The 20,958-nt window shown below is 42.2% G+C and overlaps 1 protein-coding gene across 2 annotated transcripts in view; it reads right to left on the reverse strand.

Moving 5' to 3' along the window:
• ATXN10 (ataxin 10) overlaps positions 1 to 20,958 on the reverse strand; it is a 182,399-nt gene that overhangs the window by 69,577 nt on the left and 91,864 nt on the right. For both annotated transcript variants that reach the window (XM_077469350.1, XM_077469351.1), the window contains exons 4-5: positions 10,656 to 10,752; positions 8,149 to 8,313 (exon numbers count right to left, since the gene is read on the reverse strand). In XM_077469350.1, coding sequence (XP_077325476.1) covers positions 8,149 to 8,313; positions 10,656 to 10,752 — 262 coding nt within the window. The remainder of the gene's footprint in view (positions 1 to 8,148; positions 8,314 to 10,655; positions 10,753 to 20,958) is intronic.

The raw sequence follows: 20,958 nt of genomic DNA on the forward strand, positions 1-20,958 counted from the left end.
AGGCAAAGGGGCCACGTCCAGCCGAAGCCAACATTACCCAGCCTGGGAAGGAGGGTTCCGGAGATTAATATAAGATCTATGCCTGACAAAGTATTGTAATTTGTGGAGAAACATTAAAAATGTTTATCCAACGGGTAGCGATGTCTCCACGTGTCCACCGGTGCAAGGTCAAGGAGGAGTTTACCAAATCTAGTGTGTGGGTGGGTAGAGGCGTCGGAGGAAGTCGTCATGAGTCTATCCAGGTCCCTATTGGTCACATTGTTGAAGTCCCCTAGCCATATTGCAGGAACACTGGGGAATTGGGACATAAATGCCAACCCTTCAGTCAGAACTGCAAATAGGAAAGGGAGGGGGTATATAGGTCGCCAGTATTAGCAATTCCAGGCCATTTACCTTAGCATGCAGAAATAAAAATCTGCCCAGGGGGATCAGATTGATCAGATTTGAGCTGTATTAAAGTGAATTGAGTCATTTTGGCCACCATGACAGCAACCCCCCTGGAGTTATTAGTATATGGGTCCAGGTATAACCAGCCCACCCAGGACCATAATATCCACACTCTGCGCCATAAGATAAGAGAGGATTGCATTGCGCTTTGATTTGGCTATAAGCCCCCTCACATTCCATGTAATGCATTTCACATTAGACATCATCACCATATAAATTTAACAAAGTCTCCACTCTCTGAAGCCCGTGCGTGGCCGCCACGGACCGCCCCAATTGCAGGGGGGCCCGTGATGCCACCCAGAGAGCCCACGGAGAACAGACGGTAAGATCGTAGACTAAGCCACATAGCTCCCAGTAGTATACTATCATATAATAGTGCAGTGCAATACGTATCACCCAATCTATCAAGTGAACACCAATACTCTTCAACATAAGATACATAACTAAACCATTAAACCAAACAGAAAACATAAAATAAAACTGTATTAAACACACTGAGTTGGCCGGCCTGGCAGTGCAGCAAACAGAAAGTGATTACAGCATACCAGAGCCGAACAGACCAGGGAAACTTTTCTTGTGCAATGAAGCAAAAACAGTGCAGTCTGCATTAAACATAACGAGGTCCGCAAGGACCCATGTAGCTAGGGGGGTGATTATTCGCTGCAACACAAGTAGCAGTGCAAGAAGTGAGACCACTGGGTGTAGGGTTCCAGGACAGCCTGCACGGGGAACATGGCAGGATAGGATTAGTTGAGTACCTGTCCCGGACGTCATGATGAGCTGCAACTTGCCATGACAATCAGTAATGCAGGGCTGCAGTTCAAATGTAGTAGCAGGAGACATTTGAAGGGGCAATGGGAGAGGAGCAGATGGGTAATGAAGGAGAGCACCATATGTGTGGTAGAGCCACAAACGGGGGGGACATGAGGGAAATACAGCCTCTGCTGAGGGGGCGATTCTCCTCCTGTGGTAGATACACAGCATGGGGTAGTCCAAAGAAGGGGTAAGGGGCACAGTACCAGAAGATGGAGCCGGCCCGAGTCCGGATTTGATAATCCACAGAGTCAGCTTCCATAATGTAGGCCGGGTACATCCCAGCAATAGTCATCCATAGGCTTGAGCAGGTTTGTGAGTAGGAGCCATTCTATTGTCCATCCAAGCAAAAACGGCCTCCAGCGTGTCAAAGAAATGTGCCCTGTCCTCTCCAGCCACCCGGAGTCTGGCCGGGAAGAGCATGGTGTAGGAGTAGTGGTGGATCCTCAGTTGGCGTATGGCCTCATTGAAGAGGGCTCTTTTCTTCTGGACCTCCACTGAGAAGTCCAGAAAAGACCACGATTTTGCCATTTTTATGGGGAATGTTCCCCTTCAACCTGGTGAGGCGGAGAACAGCGTTGCGGTCACAATAGTTAAGCATTTTGGCAATAAATGTCCGTGGTGGTGCCCCCTGAGGGGGAGGTTTGGAAGCCAGCCTGTGGGCTCTTTCCACCACGAAGGACGTTGAGAATTCTGCCCTGCCAAACGAGGAGATAAGCAGCTTCGCCATGAACGGAGGGGGTGTCAGATCCATCCTCACCCTCAGGCAGGCCGACAAAGCGCAAATTGCATCTCCTGAGGTGGTTTTCTATGTCATCCTGCTTAGCCATAACTGTGGTGAGTTGGTGTTGAAGGCGCTCTGTGGCTATTTGAAATGGCGGCATCTCGTCCTCCATGCAGCTGATGCGTGTCTCCGTCTCGGTGACTCGCTCTCTAACTTTCTGCAAATCTTGACGGAGCAGTGAGACATCTATTTTCACCTCCTCAATCTTGTCCATTAGGGTACTTTTGCCGTCAGAGATAGCCTCCAGCACTCTGGCATCTGGGTCTGCAGAGGAGCTGGCGCCATTTTCCTCCTCAGTCCCCTTCTCCGCATGCCGGTATTTGGCTAGCTTGGCAGAGGTGTCCGGCTTTGTTTTCAGTGGCGACATGGTCCCTGAAGGACTACGGTGGTATGTGACCCGAGGGGCGGTAGTTAGCAGGCGGTATTAGCCCCAGGATAGTCAAAGATGAATGTACGGCAAGCGGAGGTCTCGTTCAACACTCCTCACACCATGCCGGTCTAGTGCTTTTTGCATTTTGCATATTTGTACTACAGAACGCGTTCCATAGGAAACCATGCTAAATGGACTGTAGCGCAAATCTGCAAAAGGCACTAAGAATGCATAGATGTCAATCCAGCCTAAGAGTTTGTAATGGTCTCCAGTGGTGGGATCTCTGTTTTATGCTGAAATCCAGGCCAAACAAATACTGTGTAAATACAAGAGGCATGCATCTTCCGTTCCTTTCTATATTTCTTTCATATCATTCCGGTAATACAGTTTGAAACAATTTCTGCACTGTTGCCCCTGTGCAGGAGCTTCCTGTAAGAAATACCAGTCAGTACTTCACTCTTTACTTGTGCCACTTGACCAGTCTTGTATCTGCCGCCTGCTGTAGTTTTGATTATAGACAGCCTGTAATCAGAGGAGCTACTGGGTCCCACCCACAACTCTGCTCTCTGCAAAGGCTATATACAGCCTAGTGATGATGTCATTCTCCTTTTACAAGGTAATATCCAGGTTTGGAAATGTACGTGGTACACACAAACTGGATTTCTATACCTTGTGTCTGCTAAGGAATACATTTAAAACAAATGTCTTTGTACACAAAGTTTATCCTTAAAAGTAGTTTTAAACCTACAATAAGAAAACAAAAGTGAGCAGGCACATCTTTATTGCAGAAAAGGCATGCGATATTTCTTCTGCAATAAGACAAACTTTCCTGCCGTTTGCATCCTCCTGTTGAATTTACACACAGCTTCAAAATGTGCTGCTCATTGGACACTTCCATCACACTGCGGTGGTACCGGAATGAATGTCCTGGGAATCAGGTCATCCCCTGCCAGCCAATCAAGATGCCAAAAGCTTGGCCCCGGAATAACTCAGGTGTCTGCCGAGGAATCCAGTAATCGCACTGAGTATCTGCAAACTTGAGTTCCATTCAGGTCTTCAGTAACCACTGAACAGAAACTATAGTATATTTTCAGAGACTACATAGTTTAGTTATTACAGAGTTTACCTTTGTTTTTACTATCTTATGTGACTTAAGTTTTACAAACTTGCTCTTCCATATTTAGCTTTTTTGTGTTAAATACATTTGTAAATCAGCCACAGGATGGAGCTTTCAATGGCACACTCACAGCTTACTCACAGATTCGCATTGTGATACAGAGCCGTAAAGCACCACCACTGTGCAGCCATTGGCTACTGCTGTTGTCAATCACAGCTAGTGAGGGGGGAGCAGGGGTGGACCCGAGCTGCGCTCAGTGTGTCAATGGACACACAAAGCCAGCTTGAGAGCGAGCTTGTACAAGTGCCCCCAAAGCAAGCAGCAGGGCAAAAAGCAAGGAGCACCCATGGGGAACCAAGAAGAGGAGGATTGGGGCAGCTCTGTGGAAAACCATTGCACAGGGCATGCAGGTATTACAGGTTTGTCTTTTTTAAATTTACAATCACTTTAAGGGCATTTTTATATGTGAGCTTCACTGGGACAGGACAATGACTGAATAGCGACCCACCGATGAGATTATCCCTCCGTTTGCCCCCAATGTTAGAATGTTCCCTGTTAACCGTAGGTGGTGTCATTTACTTGACTCTAATGTGTAGCTGAGGTATGTGAATTCCAGGACTGGATGGACAGCAATATAAATTCTTTGGCTGGTAAAACAGCGCCCATATATGTATTTCAACTGTGTATTTAGCAGTTTAGCTTTAATAGTAACTCTATTCAGAAACTGAAGAGCGATCAAAGCAAGGGCAAAAGGCCATATGCCAAGTACGCCAAACTAAAAGCTACCAATCACTGCTTGTCTCAAACTGCAGAAAAAGTGTACAGGTGTGGACCGGAGCTAAGGCACCAGCGATGCTGTCCACAAAACATCTGTCCTGCTGTGTACAAGCCACTTTATTTTAAAGCCCATTCATTTAACTATGCCACTTTGTACAGATTTATTGTCCTGGAACGATATGAAGCTAAGAAGCAGAATTGTTTGCAAAGCCAACATTTTATTTTGTGGCTTAATAAGTAACTAGAATATAAAAGCCACTTGTGGTGGGGCTCAGAGGAAACACGCACAAGTGGTCCAGAAGCTGGAGATAAGCCGCTCTGATCTACCATTTAATACACCAGGATTAATATTCTTTCATAGATAAATGCTAGGTTCTGCCGCCTGTGAGGTTTCAGGAAGCTTTGAACTCTGTTTCGGCTATAAACAACTAATGGAAAATTATAATGAAAATAAAAGCTGCTCTATTCTGTAGAGGACTTTGGTAACCAGCACAAAAGAAAGTCCTATAAATCTTTAGTTATGCAAGTAGTCCTAAAGAGAACCCGTCACAGAATCAAATCTGCCTAACCAGTGACGTGGTTTAAAGTGGAATGATGGTCAAATAAGGACACCCGGTTACCATGCTCATTTTCTTTCCTTGAAGATGTTAAAGTGATACCAAACCCAAAACCAAAGATGTAATATACTGTGCAGCTTACCAATCGTTGGATGTGGTTGCTGCATTTGTTTTTTCTTTTAGGCTTTTTTCACCTGATGATCTGACCAGTAACACACCTCTTGTATTTGTGTGCCCCATTCTGGAAGAGGGAGCACAGCAGACAGTAAAATTGTTAATCTGGGGGAAGGGTAGTGGAGAAGGGACTAGCAGATTTAGATACGCTAACAAACAGAAGCCAGACTCCAGCTCCCACACAAGCAGTCAAAGCAACAATTTTTTTTCCCCCATTTGGGATAAAGGTTTTATATAATTAAAAGCTGATCACTGTAGGCACCCCTGTCTGTGGTAATTTGCCAACACTCCTAGCTGATACATTTGCAGGACAGCTTGTTTTGTTAAAAAACATACTTCTTATTGGATCACCTGGTGGAAAATAAAGAAAGCCTAAAAAAGAAAACAAATGCAACCATCACAGCTAAGGTTTTGTAAGTGGCAACATACTAAAATGTTTGCTTTTGGGTTTAATACCACCTTAAAAAGTGTAACTCCACTTTTGTTGAGAAAAAAAAAAACATTCCCTGCTGGGTGATCTATGTACATTGTAAGGTTTGTAACAAACTTTGTTGCAGATTTATACCTTTTGTTATTCTGAAAAAACCCATGTGTCTAATGGGAGTGGTTTCATAATTAACTGTCAGGTGAGGATCTGCAGGGCACTAATGAGGAAATCTGCTTGGTCTGTATCCCTTTAGACATGTTCCTATTCAAAGTATCTCTCAAAAAAGTACAGTTTTGTTGCAGGGGATGCCTGAAATCTGACTTGTATCTTAGGCAGACTTCTGGGAAAATTGGTGAGCCAATCACAGCAGGAAATGATGTTTCCTGGGAGTGGTCAGTACACATTCTGTGTACAGAACAACTCCAGGGAGCCATATTGCAATGTATTCTCAGAAAATTACATTGGCTGCAGATTGAAGAGGAAAGGTAATTTTTAATAACATTTCATTACAAAATGATTAGTGTCGCAATTATATGCGCTATATTTTTTTGAAAGTGGGAGTTACCCTTTAAGAGAAGTCAGATAACTCCAATGGCTACGCCAGGACCCCCCCCCCCCCCCCCCGCCTCTTTTCGCTGGAGGTTGGAGCCAAATTATGGGACTTGGAAGCAGCATCACTTTTCCTCTCATCTTATCAGTAAGCCCAAGATTCTTTGAAAATATTGTATCATGGAAGCACCCAGTATTTTTTTTAAATTGTTCTCAAACCCCATTTTTTGCAGCCTGTGAAACCCTGAGATTCCCGTGTGGGTTTCCGCATCGCACCTGTGTCACAGTGACATCTGTAATGTAAAGTTAATAACACCCCCATATCGGTTCGCAGGTTGCAGTGCAAAACTGTAAAATGGTACAGGCGCATAGAAAGGAAACAGTAGGAGGTTACCATTTAGTTGCTTGGCATCCCTGTATATATTTGAAAGGCAACATTTTAAAAACTACACAATTTATCCTCTAAAGCAGAAGTATAATGCAGCAGTGTAAAGACAAGATTCAAAAGAGAAAAGTCACCAGTTCATGTTAACCCATTACTTATTTATATATAATTAAAAAAAAAATTAGATTATTATAAAATTGGCTTCTGAAAGAAAAGCTGGTGTCATTGGAAGATTCCACCTCCAATGCACACATGCTGGCTTCTGCAAAATCAACAATTATTTTACGCTACCGGCAATACAGCCCAAAGAAATTTTACCCCAATCAGGGCTGAGATTTCAAACCCGATATATCAAAACGACTAACTTCCATGCAATAACTTAAAAAGTAAGGCACATTAATTAGGGGTACAGATGAAAAAAAAAATATCTTCCACTTTAATGCAGCTGCTAAATTACTGTGAATCACATTCCACACATACAGATGAAAGCAAAGACTAAAGAGACCTCTGATGAAGACCAAAAGAGAAGAGGAACGATTAAGAGGACTCATTGTCTGCACTTACACTGAGCATGTGAGTACTTGATTTTTAGGCCGGCATCCAGTTTGGTACAATACCACCATTGTCCACACCTTAACTTCAAAAATGGCTGAGAGGCGTTAGTGGGGTTGTACATCTGTATGGCAAGCTCGCCAAGTGCACAGGACTGACCGGCGTGCTCTGGCTCCCAGGAAAACGATGTGGGATCTGGACGTCCGGCCATGGCTGTGATTATAATGATCATGAAACAAGAACCTTCTCTCCCTCTTTTCTTTTTTGTTTTTGAAGGGGGAGGATTTTCTGTTCTTCAAGCCATTCATTCAGATAAAACCTCTGCTTGCACGCAATTTCTCGTTCCCTTTTAATCTTGGTAGAGGCATTTCATAGGACCAAGTGGAGGTCCCTGGCGTAAAAGGGATTAGGGTCACATTCTTTTGCGGCAAGCTATCCAAACAAAACATGAAGCGGTAACAGGGGAAACAACGGTTGGATTTGCATCTAGGCCATACAGCTGCTTTATCAAAACAGATTTTCCTTATCTGCATTATATTATTTGCAGCTATTATTCCTGAGCTGGAATGTTAATGGTCACCAAATTCTAATTACATACTTTCAATAACCCGTCAAAGGTTTAGCCAATTTTATGACTCTGCAAAAGAGCGAAAGAAGAAATTAAATAGTTTCCTGGACCACGACCTGCGTTGCTGAATGCAACTCCATAAGAGAAAATCTCTGCTGAAGCCTGTTCAGAAAAAGACACTTGCAGAAGTATTGTTCTCCAAGTCCCCCACCACACAGATTTCTGTGTCCTATAGGGACGTGGATGTCAGAGGAAGGAATCACCAAAAAGGTGTTCAGTAGGGTTGAGAATAGGGGTCTAGGCAGGCTGCTCAGTTTCCTAAAACACCAAACTCATCATACCATGTCTTTATGGAGCTGGCGTTGTAAAAAGAGGCACAGTGATGCTGGAACAGAAAAGGACTTTCCCCAAACTGTTACAAGTGTACAATTGTCTAACATACCTTTGTGCAGTAGCATGAACAGTACCCTTCAATGGAAACATTCAGAAACCCAATAGTTTGGAGGGTTGCCCGAATACTTTTGGCCGTATAGTGTAGGGGGACAAAAGGGTTATAACAAAGTGATTTTGGAACGTAAAGGAGCGGTTTAAGTTAAAAGGGATGAAAAGTAAGGAAAGCAACACATACAACCACTCAGCATTTGGCCACTTGTTGTAGGCTGTGATAACGTTAACAGCAACCTCGAGATTTGCAGACACCATAAGGTCCGCCATTTTGTCTTCGCGCATACAAGTGAAAAGCACCATGGAACCATACGTGGCAACTTTCTCATCTTCATGTGTAAGGCAGCTTCTGTAACAGGAAAAAAAAAAAAAAGGAGTAGCTGTAAATATGTAAATATCACATTAAAGATCAATTCCATTATGTTCTATATGAATATTTGTAGTCCCTGTGCTACTAATAACCAAACAAGATAATACAATATAATACGGCTTGGTTCCCAGATGTCACAGGACCCAGCTTCATTTTCATGGCAAGGCTTGGTAAATGCATTTATTATGGAACCCAGCCTCGCTTTCATGGCGAGGCTTGGTCAATGTTTTCACCATGCTACAGTTACTGTTGACGTTTGGCTGGCCCCTTGTTTGAACTTATGGGTAATGGGATTTTAAATTTAATATGTGCATTATCTTTTAATTTGGACATTTACTGCTTAAATATTTATGGTATTTTTCTATTTCCAGGGTAGATACCGGAAGTGACGTTATGCAAAAGTTTTGCGGTGTCTCGCACATTTTGGGGTCATCATTCCTATATAAGCGATGCTGCTGGCGGGGGGGTCCACACCCCAGATGACGACTGTGTTCGTCGAAACCCGTCAGTTGGACCTTCCTGCAGACATTGCTTTACTGCCATTATTTATGCCATAAACATTTTATGGAAATCTGAGTTTTTTGTTTGCATGACCTTATGCATGAATACCAAGCTTCTACCTCCCATTCGATGCCCTGGAATTTTATGATGCTTGCCTCTGATGGTCCAATGGTTTAACGATCAGCCATTCTTGTCATCTGACAAGCCTTTTCTGATTTGGGTGGCGTAAGCCCCGCCAGGTCAACATTATCTGGTAAGCCTCCCTCTTATCACGGTGGTGGTGGCGTTTTCCTATCTTTAAAGAGCCATACCTGTAGTTCAATCTCCACACTTGTTCACTGGTTGTCACTTGGACTGGAGCAGAAGTGCACATTATGGAGAATGTGTGTTGAATAATTATTCGGACATTGTTAACAGATTCTCTCTAGGTATTTATCTTTTTTTTGGTGGATTCATTTATCACTTTGTTTTGAGATTTAGCACTTTTTATATATTGTTTCTCAATGGTTTACATCTCATATTTTTGATAATGCATTCATTGCTACACTTTTTGTTTCACGTTTATACTGATGCTTTTGGTCTACAGCCATGTTGGCTGCTAGGTTACACAATTTTTCTCCTTGGTTTCACTGTGCAGTATATATATATATATATATATATATATATATATATATATATATATATTTTCTTATTTCACAGCCACAGGCTTGTTTGTAAACAAACCTCATGCAATCAGCATGGTTGGCTTTCATGGTGATCACAGGACTAGAAACTACACCGATTGGCTCCCGACTGCTAATGTAGACAACACGGTCTTAGAACTAGACTCCTACACCAAGACCTAAATTGAATGTTAGTTTACAGGTTGCAGGTGTCGAAGTATTATGGCCAGATTTGTAACAAGTCTAATCTACCATAAGAGTACGACACCGGACTTGCTGGAATCGACAAAGAGTAACAGAAAAGGAACAACCTTTCCTGGAAAAATGCTACTTCAAATTTCCATTGGTATTGGCGGCATATGACCCCTTTGGTCTTACGATCAGAGTACAGATTAACTGATCTTCTCCATGAGCAGAGATTCTATACCCAAGTGTCTGGGCCTACAGACTTGTAGCCAGAACTGGGGGTAACTTGATGTAGCATTTTCTCCAGAAGGGCAAGTATTTCAGCTCTTCTATTATGCTTTAATTTTCCATCCCAACAAGTTTATGTAAACATCTAAAAAGAAAACAGGTCCCCTTTAAAGTGTGTGTAAAGACAAAATTCTTTGTAGGTTAGTTAGAATGGAGTGGGAAGGAAAAGTCTGGAACCTGTATTTTTTTTTTTTATTGCTCTCTGCGACCCCACTAGGGAGATTTACCATTCTGTTGGTCATGGTGACCATTGCCTCCAGTACAAAAAATGGATCTGAAATCCAAAATTTACCAATAAAAATAAAATAAAGTTTACTGTGAGATACACTTTACTTCCTATTAATTTGCATAAACAGAAACCATGGCAGGTACAGAAAAAGTTAATGAAATACACAGCTATCACAGTTACAACTAGTTCTCTCTTGAATTTTATCATACTTGGTCTATTCATATCATACGCCTAATGTTTAGTCTGCCCATATTGAACCACAGCAGGATACAGATAATACTTAACATTATCAAGATCACTTGTGCTTGTTCTATGGCTCACCTCCAAACATAGAAAGCAAATAAATCTTATCAATAGAGGAACACTTGGATTACAAGTTGCGCCCGCCACAAAATTGCTAATTATAAGACAGGGATTTAGTGCGCTAGATGGAAAACGGGCTTGTTCAGACTTACAGGAAGAGCTGTGGAAAAGCGTGATTCCAGATTCTATTCTGGGAACCCTGGTTCCCTCCTGCGACATTGCCAAGGAACTGAAGGCCACAGCGGAATGCTGAAAAGGCAACAGGCAAATTATTTCATTAAAACAAGGGAATAAAAAGTCTGATGCAGTTACACGCCCACACCAAGAACCAGTTTTCAAGAAGCTTCTTTGGGAAATTTTCAGGCAGTACAGTCAAAATTTTTAGGCGTGAAACCCAGGCTTACAGCTGTAGGCCATTAAAGCTCGGACACCATTGGCTTTGAGATAATAGGTCTAATCTTTTAAAATCAATGGATGAAGAAAAAAATATTTTGCTCATTGGAAACTGGTAAAATAAAACTCATTTTCATTAAAGGCAAACTTCACTTTTGTGAAAAGAAAAAAAAAAAGAAAAAAAATACAGCATTTAAAGCAGAGCTCCAGGTTCCTTCATAAAACAAAATGTAAAAAGTCAGCAACTACAAATACTGTAGCTGCTCACTTTTAATATTAGGACATTTACCTGTCCACAATTCCAGTGGTGTCTTCACCTGAGCTGATTTTCAATTGGCTCTCAGGGGCTGCCGCCACCATTTTGACTAAGGGAAACTGGCAGTAAAGCCTTGCAGCTTCACAACCGGTTACCTACTGCGCATGCGTGAAGCTTGCTGCACTTTGTAAATGGCCAGGCGGGGGAAAGATGAAAGAGTCAGTCGGAAGTGGGAGTGGGTACCTATCAAAACCAGGTACCTGTCCTCCCCCCCCAAAAGGTGCCAAATGTGGCAGTGGAGGCTGGGGGAGGAGGCAAACAAGCAGAACTTCCCAGTTTGGGTGGAGCTCCGCTTTAACACTGCTCCCCATCAGTCATTTTGAAACAATCTTAAACTTGACTGTTCTATTTCAATATACAGTCGCTGTAATTTTTGTGTAATGTAAACAAATGAAATGCAACATGGCAACCTAGAAGTGTTCTGCTGATTTACAGAATGCCCCCAGAAATTTAATTTCCTGCTTCTGTAATTTGCTCAGAAGACTTCATTAAAGGTACAAGTAAACTTTAAAAGCCCAACTCCAAGCACAAACTTACCAAGGTTCATGCAGTTACAGTATAAATCATGTTTTTCTTTTTTTAAATACATTTTTATTACCAGACATTAGAGGCAACAGATACAGAGCATATCAGCACATGCACTTTTGATTGCAATACAATAGAACAGCCTTTCTCAGCCTTTTTACCCAAGGGGAACCCTTCAAATTATTTTCAGGTCTCGGGGAACCCCTGATAAAACCCATTCATTGGGGGTCAGTGAGAACAATGCCCCTTACTTTGGTGTTCAGTGAGAAGAATGTCCTTTTTTACGGTGGGGGTAAGAATGGCCCCTTTAGAGAGAGCTATAAAAAGATTATTGGTGTCATACCACTGGCTCCTCCAAGTGGCATTGGCTCAGAACTATCTAGGTACCTTCAAACAGGAGGTAAATCAGCCACAGCTCAAGGAACCCCTAGCCACCTCTGAAGGAACTCTAGGATTCCACGGAACCCTGGTTGAGAATGGCTGCAATAGAAGAATAACCAAGAGGCAATGTGTCATATTCAACAATAACCGTATAAATCATGTTGCTCCCAAAAGCAACTGCCCCCACTGACATGCAGGCTCACTTCTACATTAGGCAAATCTGCCTGTATATAGGCCAAGGCAAATAATGATCCCTTTTGGCTGGCTCTCATAGACCACAGTGCTACGGCTGCGTCTCCGCTTCCTCGCCTCTTGGCTATTCACAAAACAAAGCCTGGGAGAGGGAGGTGGAAACACAACTATAGAGCTGAGATCTACGAGACCTGTAGCACCTACATCAGAATGGGACGGAAGTACAGCTCCCTATGTTCTTCCTCTGCCATCTAAATAAGCAGATTTGTATAAGAAAAAATGCATGTCAGAAGACTGCTTTAGTGTTTCAAACGTTATCATACCTGGTATATCTACTATATTCTTGTTTGGACAGATTTAAGTGTGTTGTTGCTAAGAATTACAGGCCTACAATATAAAAATGCCAAATTTCTATGCAAAACAATTGTATTGCTTTGAGATGTAAAAATCTGACATAATCATACTGCCAGGGTTGTTAAATGCATACTAGCTCATTATGCCTTTGTCTTGCAGGTTTGTTTGTTTTTTTAGGGTTTACAACCACTTTAACATTTCTCCAAAAATTCGGAACTGTATCTTCTGCAACCTGGACCGGGTGTTCAGAGGAACCAGATGGTATCACGAACGGCTTACGCGTTGCAAGGGAGTACCCTCTTCATCAGAGCCTCAGTGATAACGAGGTACAGGGTAATAGGTTCTAGAAGTTGAGTTGCGTATTTATTGGCCCATTCATTTCCTGAATGAACACAGGGGACAATTGGTACGGGGGGGGGGGGGGCATGATTTCTAACACCAGCCCTGAGGCTAGCTCTTGGGAGGGGATCTACAAATTTCAAAATGCCGTGAAAGATGGATTTCAACCTGGATGGGTGATCCGAGGCAGGTTGTATTTTTATGCAAAATTACCCTAGGTAACACCCACATGTGATGCTGAGCATGATGACTGAAAAACTGAAATTCAATAAATGAAAGTAGTAGACCAGGTACAGTCACGCTGGGGAGGAGAGAGATGATGCTGTACATTCTCCAACCAAGAAATGTGGCAGGCCCCGCCGTCTGCCTTGCTGCAGCTTCTAAGGCACGCTGCGAGAAGCTCATGGTGTGCAGTGAAATCAGAATAAGCATTTTCAGTAAAGGAGAGGATCCTGTACAGCTGTGCAAGACTGACAGGAAGACTGAAGTTGAGCTTGGGGTACCCAGGGGTATGGTACTCATTAATTACATGGCAAAAAAAGTGCTGGCAGCACTATTGTATATCATCTTCCCCTGGAAGACAAAAACTTCAGCCAGTCTGAAGCATGGGCAGACCTGAGGTCCAGCACTTTGTTTTGTTTCATTGTAATTACATTAAAGCGTATAATCTGTTTTTAATGGGATTATTGTCCATTAAATACATACTCTTTTTTTTCTCTGCTGTCATCCTATAATTTTGGTCATGGTTTACCAGAAGGATAAAATTAGGTGCATCTACCACACACAGTTTTTATTTTCTTGTATTTGAAATTAAAATAACATGACCCACTACCCCAAAACGATTGAATTTCACACCAACGATGATGCACATGACTTAACATGCAGTTTGCTGTACACAAAGGTCCATAATTGGGGTTTTATTCCTGGCTCTGGAACAAAAGAATTTGACCCATCCTGTCCTGAGAGAAAAAGGTTGGCTGTCACTGGTGAGGACCTTAAGAATAATGCTAATTACACACTATGCTGATCCAATGGCTTCAGTAGAGTCGCTGATCCAGGGCATTGAACAAGTGAAGATGGAGCAAAGTCTGAATGCTTGTTTTGCATGCTTGTCCTGGGTCAGTGGCTCAGCAAGTATTGAAGCCACTGGACAAGCATGAAGGCCAGGCAAGTAGGGTTTTTAGTAGGTTCAACAATGACAACCTACATATTTTCTTCTTAGGACAGGTTTCCTAAAGCCCAACTTTGTTGTCCTTTTAACACAGCTATAGTGAGGGGGGAAAAATATTTGACCCCCTGCTGACTTTGTACGTTTGCCCACTGACAAAAAAATTATCATCAGTCTATAATTTTAATGGTAGGTTTATTTTAACAGTGAGAGACAGAATTAGAACAATATTCAGAAATCTGCATTTCAAAAAAGTTATAAATTGATTTGCATTTTGAGCGAAATAAGTATTTGACCCCTTCGCAAAACATGACTTAGTACTTGGTGGCAAAACCCTTGTTGGCAATCACAGAGGTCAGAGGTTTCTTGTAGTTGGACAACAGGTTTCCACACATCTCAGGAGGGAATTTTTTCCCCACTTTGCAGATCTTCTCCAAGTCTTTAAGGTTTTGAGGCCGACGTTTGGCAACCAGAACCTTCAGCTCTCTCCACGTATTTTCTATGGTCTGGAGAGTGGCTAGGCCACCCAAGGACCTTAGTGTGCTTCTTCTTGAGCCACTCTTTGTTGTCTTGGCTGTGTGTTTTTGGTCACTGTCATGCTGGAATACCCATCCACGATCCATTTTCAATGCCCTGGCTGAGGGAAGGAGGTTCCACCTCCATGCTTGACGGTGGGGTTGGTGTCCTTAGGGTCATAGGCAACATTTCTCCCCCTCCAAACAGAGCGAGTGGAGTTGATGCCAAAGAACTTGATTTTGGTCTCATCTGATCACAACACTTTCACCTAATTCTCCTCTGAATCATTCAGATGTTCATTAGCAAACTTCAGACGGGCCTGTACATGTGCTTTCTTGAGCTTTCTTGGGGACTATGGTCCCAACTGCCTTGAACTCATTGACAAGAATCTCCCGTGTAATTTTGGGCTGATTCCTCACCATTCTCATGATCATTGAAACTCCACAAGGGGTAATCTTGCATGGAGGGAGATTGCCCGCTATTTGGAGTTTCTTCCATTTGCGAATAATTGCACCAACTGTTGTCACCATCTCACTAAGCTGCTTGGGGATGGTCTTGTAGCCCATTCCAGCCTTGTGTAGGTCTACAATCTTGCCCCTGACATCCTTGGACAGTTGTTTGGTTGTGGCCATGGTGGAGAGACTGGAATCTGATTGCTTCTGTGGACAGGTGTCTTTTATAGAGGTAACAAGCTGAGATTGGGAGAACTCTAGAAATCTTGCCGATTGATTTCTGGATTTATTTATTTTTTTGTTATTATTTTGTCTCTCACTGTTAAACTAAACCTACCATTAAAATGATAAACTTCCATTTCTTTGTCAGTGGGCAAATGTACAAAATCAGCAGGGGATCAATTTTTTTCCCCTTACTATAAATATATTCCAGGTGCATCACAGTAAAAATTTGTGAAGTCAAATATTTTTCTTCTTTTAGAAAACAGCCATATCCTGAATAAAAAAGCTCGCCCCTGCCAACATGCTGCAGAAAAGAGCCCTTGCTCTGTGTGGAAGGCATGGTCTCTCTGCAAAGGTCAACATGCCCCCCCTGCTGAGCCACAGCTAGAATCAGCAGGGAGAATAAGTTTTGCTGATTTTAGAACTTGAGGTCTGAGCAGAGGACATGGAACACCTCGACAGAGAGACCACCACTTCCACAAAAGAGAGCAAGGGTCCTTTTTTGCAGCATGCTGGTGGATGGTTGGCTTTTCTACTGAGGCTAGAGCATGGTTTACTATTGCAAACTCTGTGACTGGCCACAGTGATCACAGCGACACTGTACCATATAATAGCTGTGACCGATCACAACAGTAAACAATTAATGAATGAAAGCCAATTATGACAATTAAAAATAATGATTTTAAAGTGAATATCACTGTAACAAGCAATCACAGTGTAAAAAAATAAAAAATAAATATCCTGATCACCACCCCAGAGTAGTAAAGTGTCACTGCACTACTCTAGGGACAGCAGGAAAAGAAAAAAATGCCACCCACGCAGTATCCCTAATCACCATTGCACCAGCCGCAGTGTCCCAGATCACCGTCACACCAGTTACCGCGCCCCACATTACCCCCACACAAAAGTTACGGTACCTCTGATGACCGCCACACCAGTTACAGTGTCCTTTCTCACCACCACACCAGTTAGTGCCCCTGGTCACTGCCACACCAGTTACAGTGTCACTAATTGCCTGTCATAGTCTTCCTGATCAATGCCCCTGCAGTCATAGTGTCCCCATGAGGACTTGTTCACATGTACAATGCTCTCTGAAGAGCCATCAGTGTTTGGATGGCTCTTCAGAGAGCATTTGACAGGCAGTACAGAGGCATTATAATACCTCCCCAGAAACGGCTTTAACCCATTGGACCCCGGACAAGCAACCCCATTTACTTGAATGGTTCACGATCAACAGGCATACAAAAGGGTATAATTCCTGCTACAGTAAAGCATCGCAGTCAAGGAGTGTGCACCCCCAGCCACTGCCTCTGCAGTTAAAGGGGGTAGCAGTTGAGTGGTAAAACATGACTCAGCTGCAAGGTTTTACTACCAGTAGAACACAAATCCCAGTGTCACCAGACCAGTGTAAGCTAGCAACAATGTTCCAGATCGCTGCTATACAAATCCCACTGTCACTAGACCAGTGCAGCAAGCAACAGTGTGCCTGATCACTGCCACACCAGTGCAGTGTTGCCTCTGCCTGCCATCTGTACTAACCCTGGACTGTTAATTGACCACATTTCTGCCTGTTGCTTGGACCAATCCTTTGCCTGTTTTCTGACCATTTCTTTGCCCGCACCTGAACTGACCCATCGGCACATTAAACGGACTACGTTCCTGCTAGACACAAGTCCCAGCCATCTCCTGCAGACAACTGCACTCCTGGAACCACAAGAACTCTTTTGTTATTCCTTTCTTTAGGCACCCGTACTTACTGGAGAGTAGGCTAGGTTTGCTTGGCTTATAGGAACAGGGACTGCTATAGGTACTAAGCTATATTCCATGGCCACCCGTATGGAAGTCACCATTACATTGATTCTGGTACAATTGGTTGATGTGTGTGATACACAAGATATAATGTCTGGTATATAATCAGTCCGAACAGTAAAAAAGCCTCACATGTGGAATAGTTATACTCAGAAGGCATAGTAGACTGTATTTTGGTTTGTAATTCTAAGTATTTTGAGGCTGTATGTGAGAAACATCTTATTTAATTGAGAACTTTGTGTTAAAAAAAAAAAAGAATTTTCACTTTCATTCCGTATTTTCCAAAAACGTTTGGCAAAAAAAATTAAGTCTTCAAAAGACTCAACATTCTTCGAAGAAAATATCTTGGGAGTTTGCTTTCCATAAAGGGGTAATTTTGTAGATGTGTCCACTGTTCTGATGCTCCAGATCCTCCAAAGATGTGATAGTTGGTCAGGAAATTAGATGTGTAATTTATGCCACTAGAAAGCATGAAGGTGCTCCTTGGATTTTGGGCCCTTCTGTGTGGCTAGGCTGTGAAAAAGTCTCACATATATGGTATCCTTATACTCGGGAGGGGTATCGGAATGGGTTTTGGCCTATGATGTGTGTTAGAAATATCTTATTAATTGGCAACTTTGTGTAGAAAAAAAAAACTAATTTTCTTTCCTGCATTTTCCAAAAACTTTTGGCAAAAAAAATATATTTTCAAAAAAGTAATAGAAAATACCCTGGTGTGTTTGCTTTCTGAAATGTTTTTTTTTTTTTTTTAAACGTTTACACTGTCCTTGTGCTCCGGGGCCTCCAAAAATGTGATAGGTATTCAGGAAATTAGATGAGTAATTTATGCTTCTTGAAAGCCCAAAAGGTGCTCCTTGGATTTTGGGCCCCTCTATGAATCTAGACTGTTAAAAAAGCCTCACACGTAGCATTTCCATACACAGGATGCATAGTAGAATGCGCTTTAGGGTGTAATTATTGGTATGCTTATGCTGTATGCAAGACATACCTTGTTAAAATGACAACTTTCTGCGGAAGAAAAACAATTTTATAAAAAAAATTTAATTTCCAAAAAATTGTGACAAAAAAAACCTACAACTTAAAAAAAAAAAAAAAAAAACTCCCCATGCGTCTTACTAACACACATTGGATTGTCTACTTTTGAAAAAGAGGTAATTCGGGGGGTGCATCTGAGATAGGCCATCAGTACATCAGGTTTGAACAATTTTCAAATATATATATATATATATATATATATATATATATATATATATATATATATATATATATATATATATATATATATATATATATATATATATATATACACACACACACACACACACACACACACACACACACATACATGCGCGCACACACACACACACCAGTTTGTAGACTCCAACTTTCACACATGCTAAATAATATACACTGCTGTGGGTTGTTTTTACTAAGTAATGTACCAGAATACATCATGGCCTAAATTTATGAAGAAAGATTAATTTGCAAAAATTTTATAACAGAAGCTGCAGGTTAACAATTTCTCTTTAAACTTGCATCTTTTCCTTTATATAGTAACAAATAAAAAACCTAGTGGTGATTAAATACCACCAAAATAAAGGTCTATCTGTCTCAAGAAAAAATGATGCAAAATTTAAAGTGGGTACAGTGTTGCATAAAAAATTAATAAAGTGCACAAAGGTTTAAAAGCAGTTAAAATGCTTTTTAACACTCAATGATCTTGTAAGTGCTTTTAACCCTTTATGCACTTTATTAAATTTTGCATACTGCACTTAGAGGCACCTTTCTTTTCCTTTTTATATCTTCAGAGTTGCTTCTCTTCTAACCAAAGTGCTGCAGTGCCATTTCATCACTATCATGCCTCTGACCAGCTATCCACCTCCACCAGAGCGCCCTTGTCTCCTCTCTGTTACATGACAGAGTAATTGTCATTCAAAGTGTGACAACGTTGAAAGCTTAAAAATGCCCTGGGCAGGAAGTGGGTAAACGTATCCGGTAATAAAGTGGTTGAAAGCCCACTTAAAAAAAAAAAAAAAAACCTGCAAGACAAAGGCATAACAAGCTAGTATGCATATCCTCGCAACACCACTCCGGCCAGCAACATCGCTTCCTGAGTTACTTTAGGGTATCGCAAGCTCCAGCTCTGTGATTGGCACGGGAGCCGCCGGTAACGGCACACTAGCTGAAGCAATGGGACAGATGTCCCATTGCTTCAGTGCGCATGTGCTGATGACATTGGCATATGCCGACACAGGGGATTTCTCCTAAAACGTGCAGGTTTAGGAGATATCGGGGGTAGCCACAGGTAAGCCTTAATATAGGCTTACCTGTAGCAAAAAGTGGTTGTAAAGGGTTTACAACCACTTTAAGATGGTGCACTTCTCAGTCATAAAGTGGTTGTAAACCCTCACATGTACCCAGTGAAGTGACTAGCATTAGGCGATACATAGAGATAAAAGTTGTGTATCTGCAGCCAATTCTTCTGTAGATCCTTCTGAAAACACACAGTAGAAAGGAGCAGTTTGGGGATCTGAAAGTCTTCACACAGCTGACAGCTCTGAGCCCTGATTGGAGGGGAGTGACACACTTAATGAATCAAAGTCACAGTCTCCTCTAGAAGCAAAGCTAATATGGACCAGACATTTTTAACTGCTTATTATCTTATTGGGCACCAGTCCCATTACCGCCCCAATGAGTTCTCCTGCCTCTGGAGCCTCAGAGAGATCCCAACCACTGTAAATACTGTCTCCACCAATAGCTTTGGTTTATGTGATTGTAAAGTCTTGTTTTTTTTTATAGAAATAAACATGTTATACTTATCTGCTCTGTGCAGTGGATTTGCACAGGGCAGCACAGATCCACCTCTTCTCGGGTCCCCTTTTGGCTCTCCCAGTCCCATCCTCTTGTCCAGTGCCCCCACAGCAAGCAGCTTGCTATAGGGGCACCCTAGCCAAGCTGTAGCTCCCTGTGTCCATTCAGACACAGACCCCCGGTTTGGCCCCGCCCCCTCTCTGACTTTGACAGCAGTGGGAGCCAATGACACCGCTGCTGTGTCTCAGCCAATCAGGAGAGAGAATCCCAGATGGCCAAGGCATTCGTGGACATCACTGAATAGAGAAGGGGCCCAGGTAAGTATTAAGGGGTGCTGGAGCGGCTCCTGCAAACAGAAAGTTTTTTGCACAGAATGCAGCAAGATTAAAAAGCTTCCGTCTTTACAACCAATTTAAGTAATATGGACATCTGGAGAGTTTTTTTTTTTTTCCTCTTTTTACCAGTGGTTAGTTAGAGGGGGTGACAAGGGAACCTAATGCTTGCTATTTTAAACACTGGAGTGAGCCAAACAAGAGTATTACAAACTCCAAACTTTGCAAACAAAAACAAACACACACACAACTAGCTTCTTTTATTGGGTACACAAAAATGTCTGCACCAATATAACATTTTAATTTTGAATGGACACCGAGTTGTTATTGTTTTCCTTTATTATTGTCTGTTTCGATCCAGAATAAACAGGCCAATTGCAGCAATACCTGATTCTGAATGAGTTCACAACCTTATGTCAGTCCTGCAAGCACTGAGGGGCCCATGCATGTCACAACTCCAAGCAAGTTTCACCTGTTGTATTATTCTGTTAGGTATTAAAGTGGTTGTATACCCACATTTTTAACTTTTACCTACAGGAAAGCCTATAATAAGGCTTACCTGTAGGTAAAAAAAATATCTCCTAAACCTGTACGGTTTAGGAGATATTCCCCTCGGTATGCGCCGCTGACTGCAGCGGCGCATGC

This window comes from Lithobates pipiens, unplaced genomic scaffold (genome assembly GCF_037356315.1).
Source record: "Lithobates pipiens isolate NorthernLeopardFrog02 unplaced genomic scaffold, aLitPip1_a1.2 Scaffold_8, whole genome shotgun sequence".
In the NCBI taxonomy this organism is placed as follows: domain Eukaryota; kingdom Metazoa; phylum Chordata; class Amphibia; order Anura; family Ranidae; genus Lithobates; species Lithobates pipiens.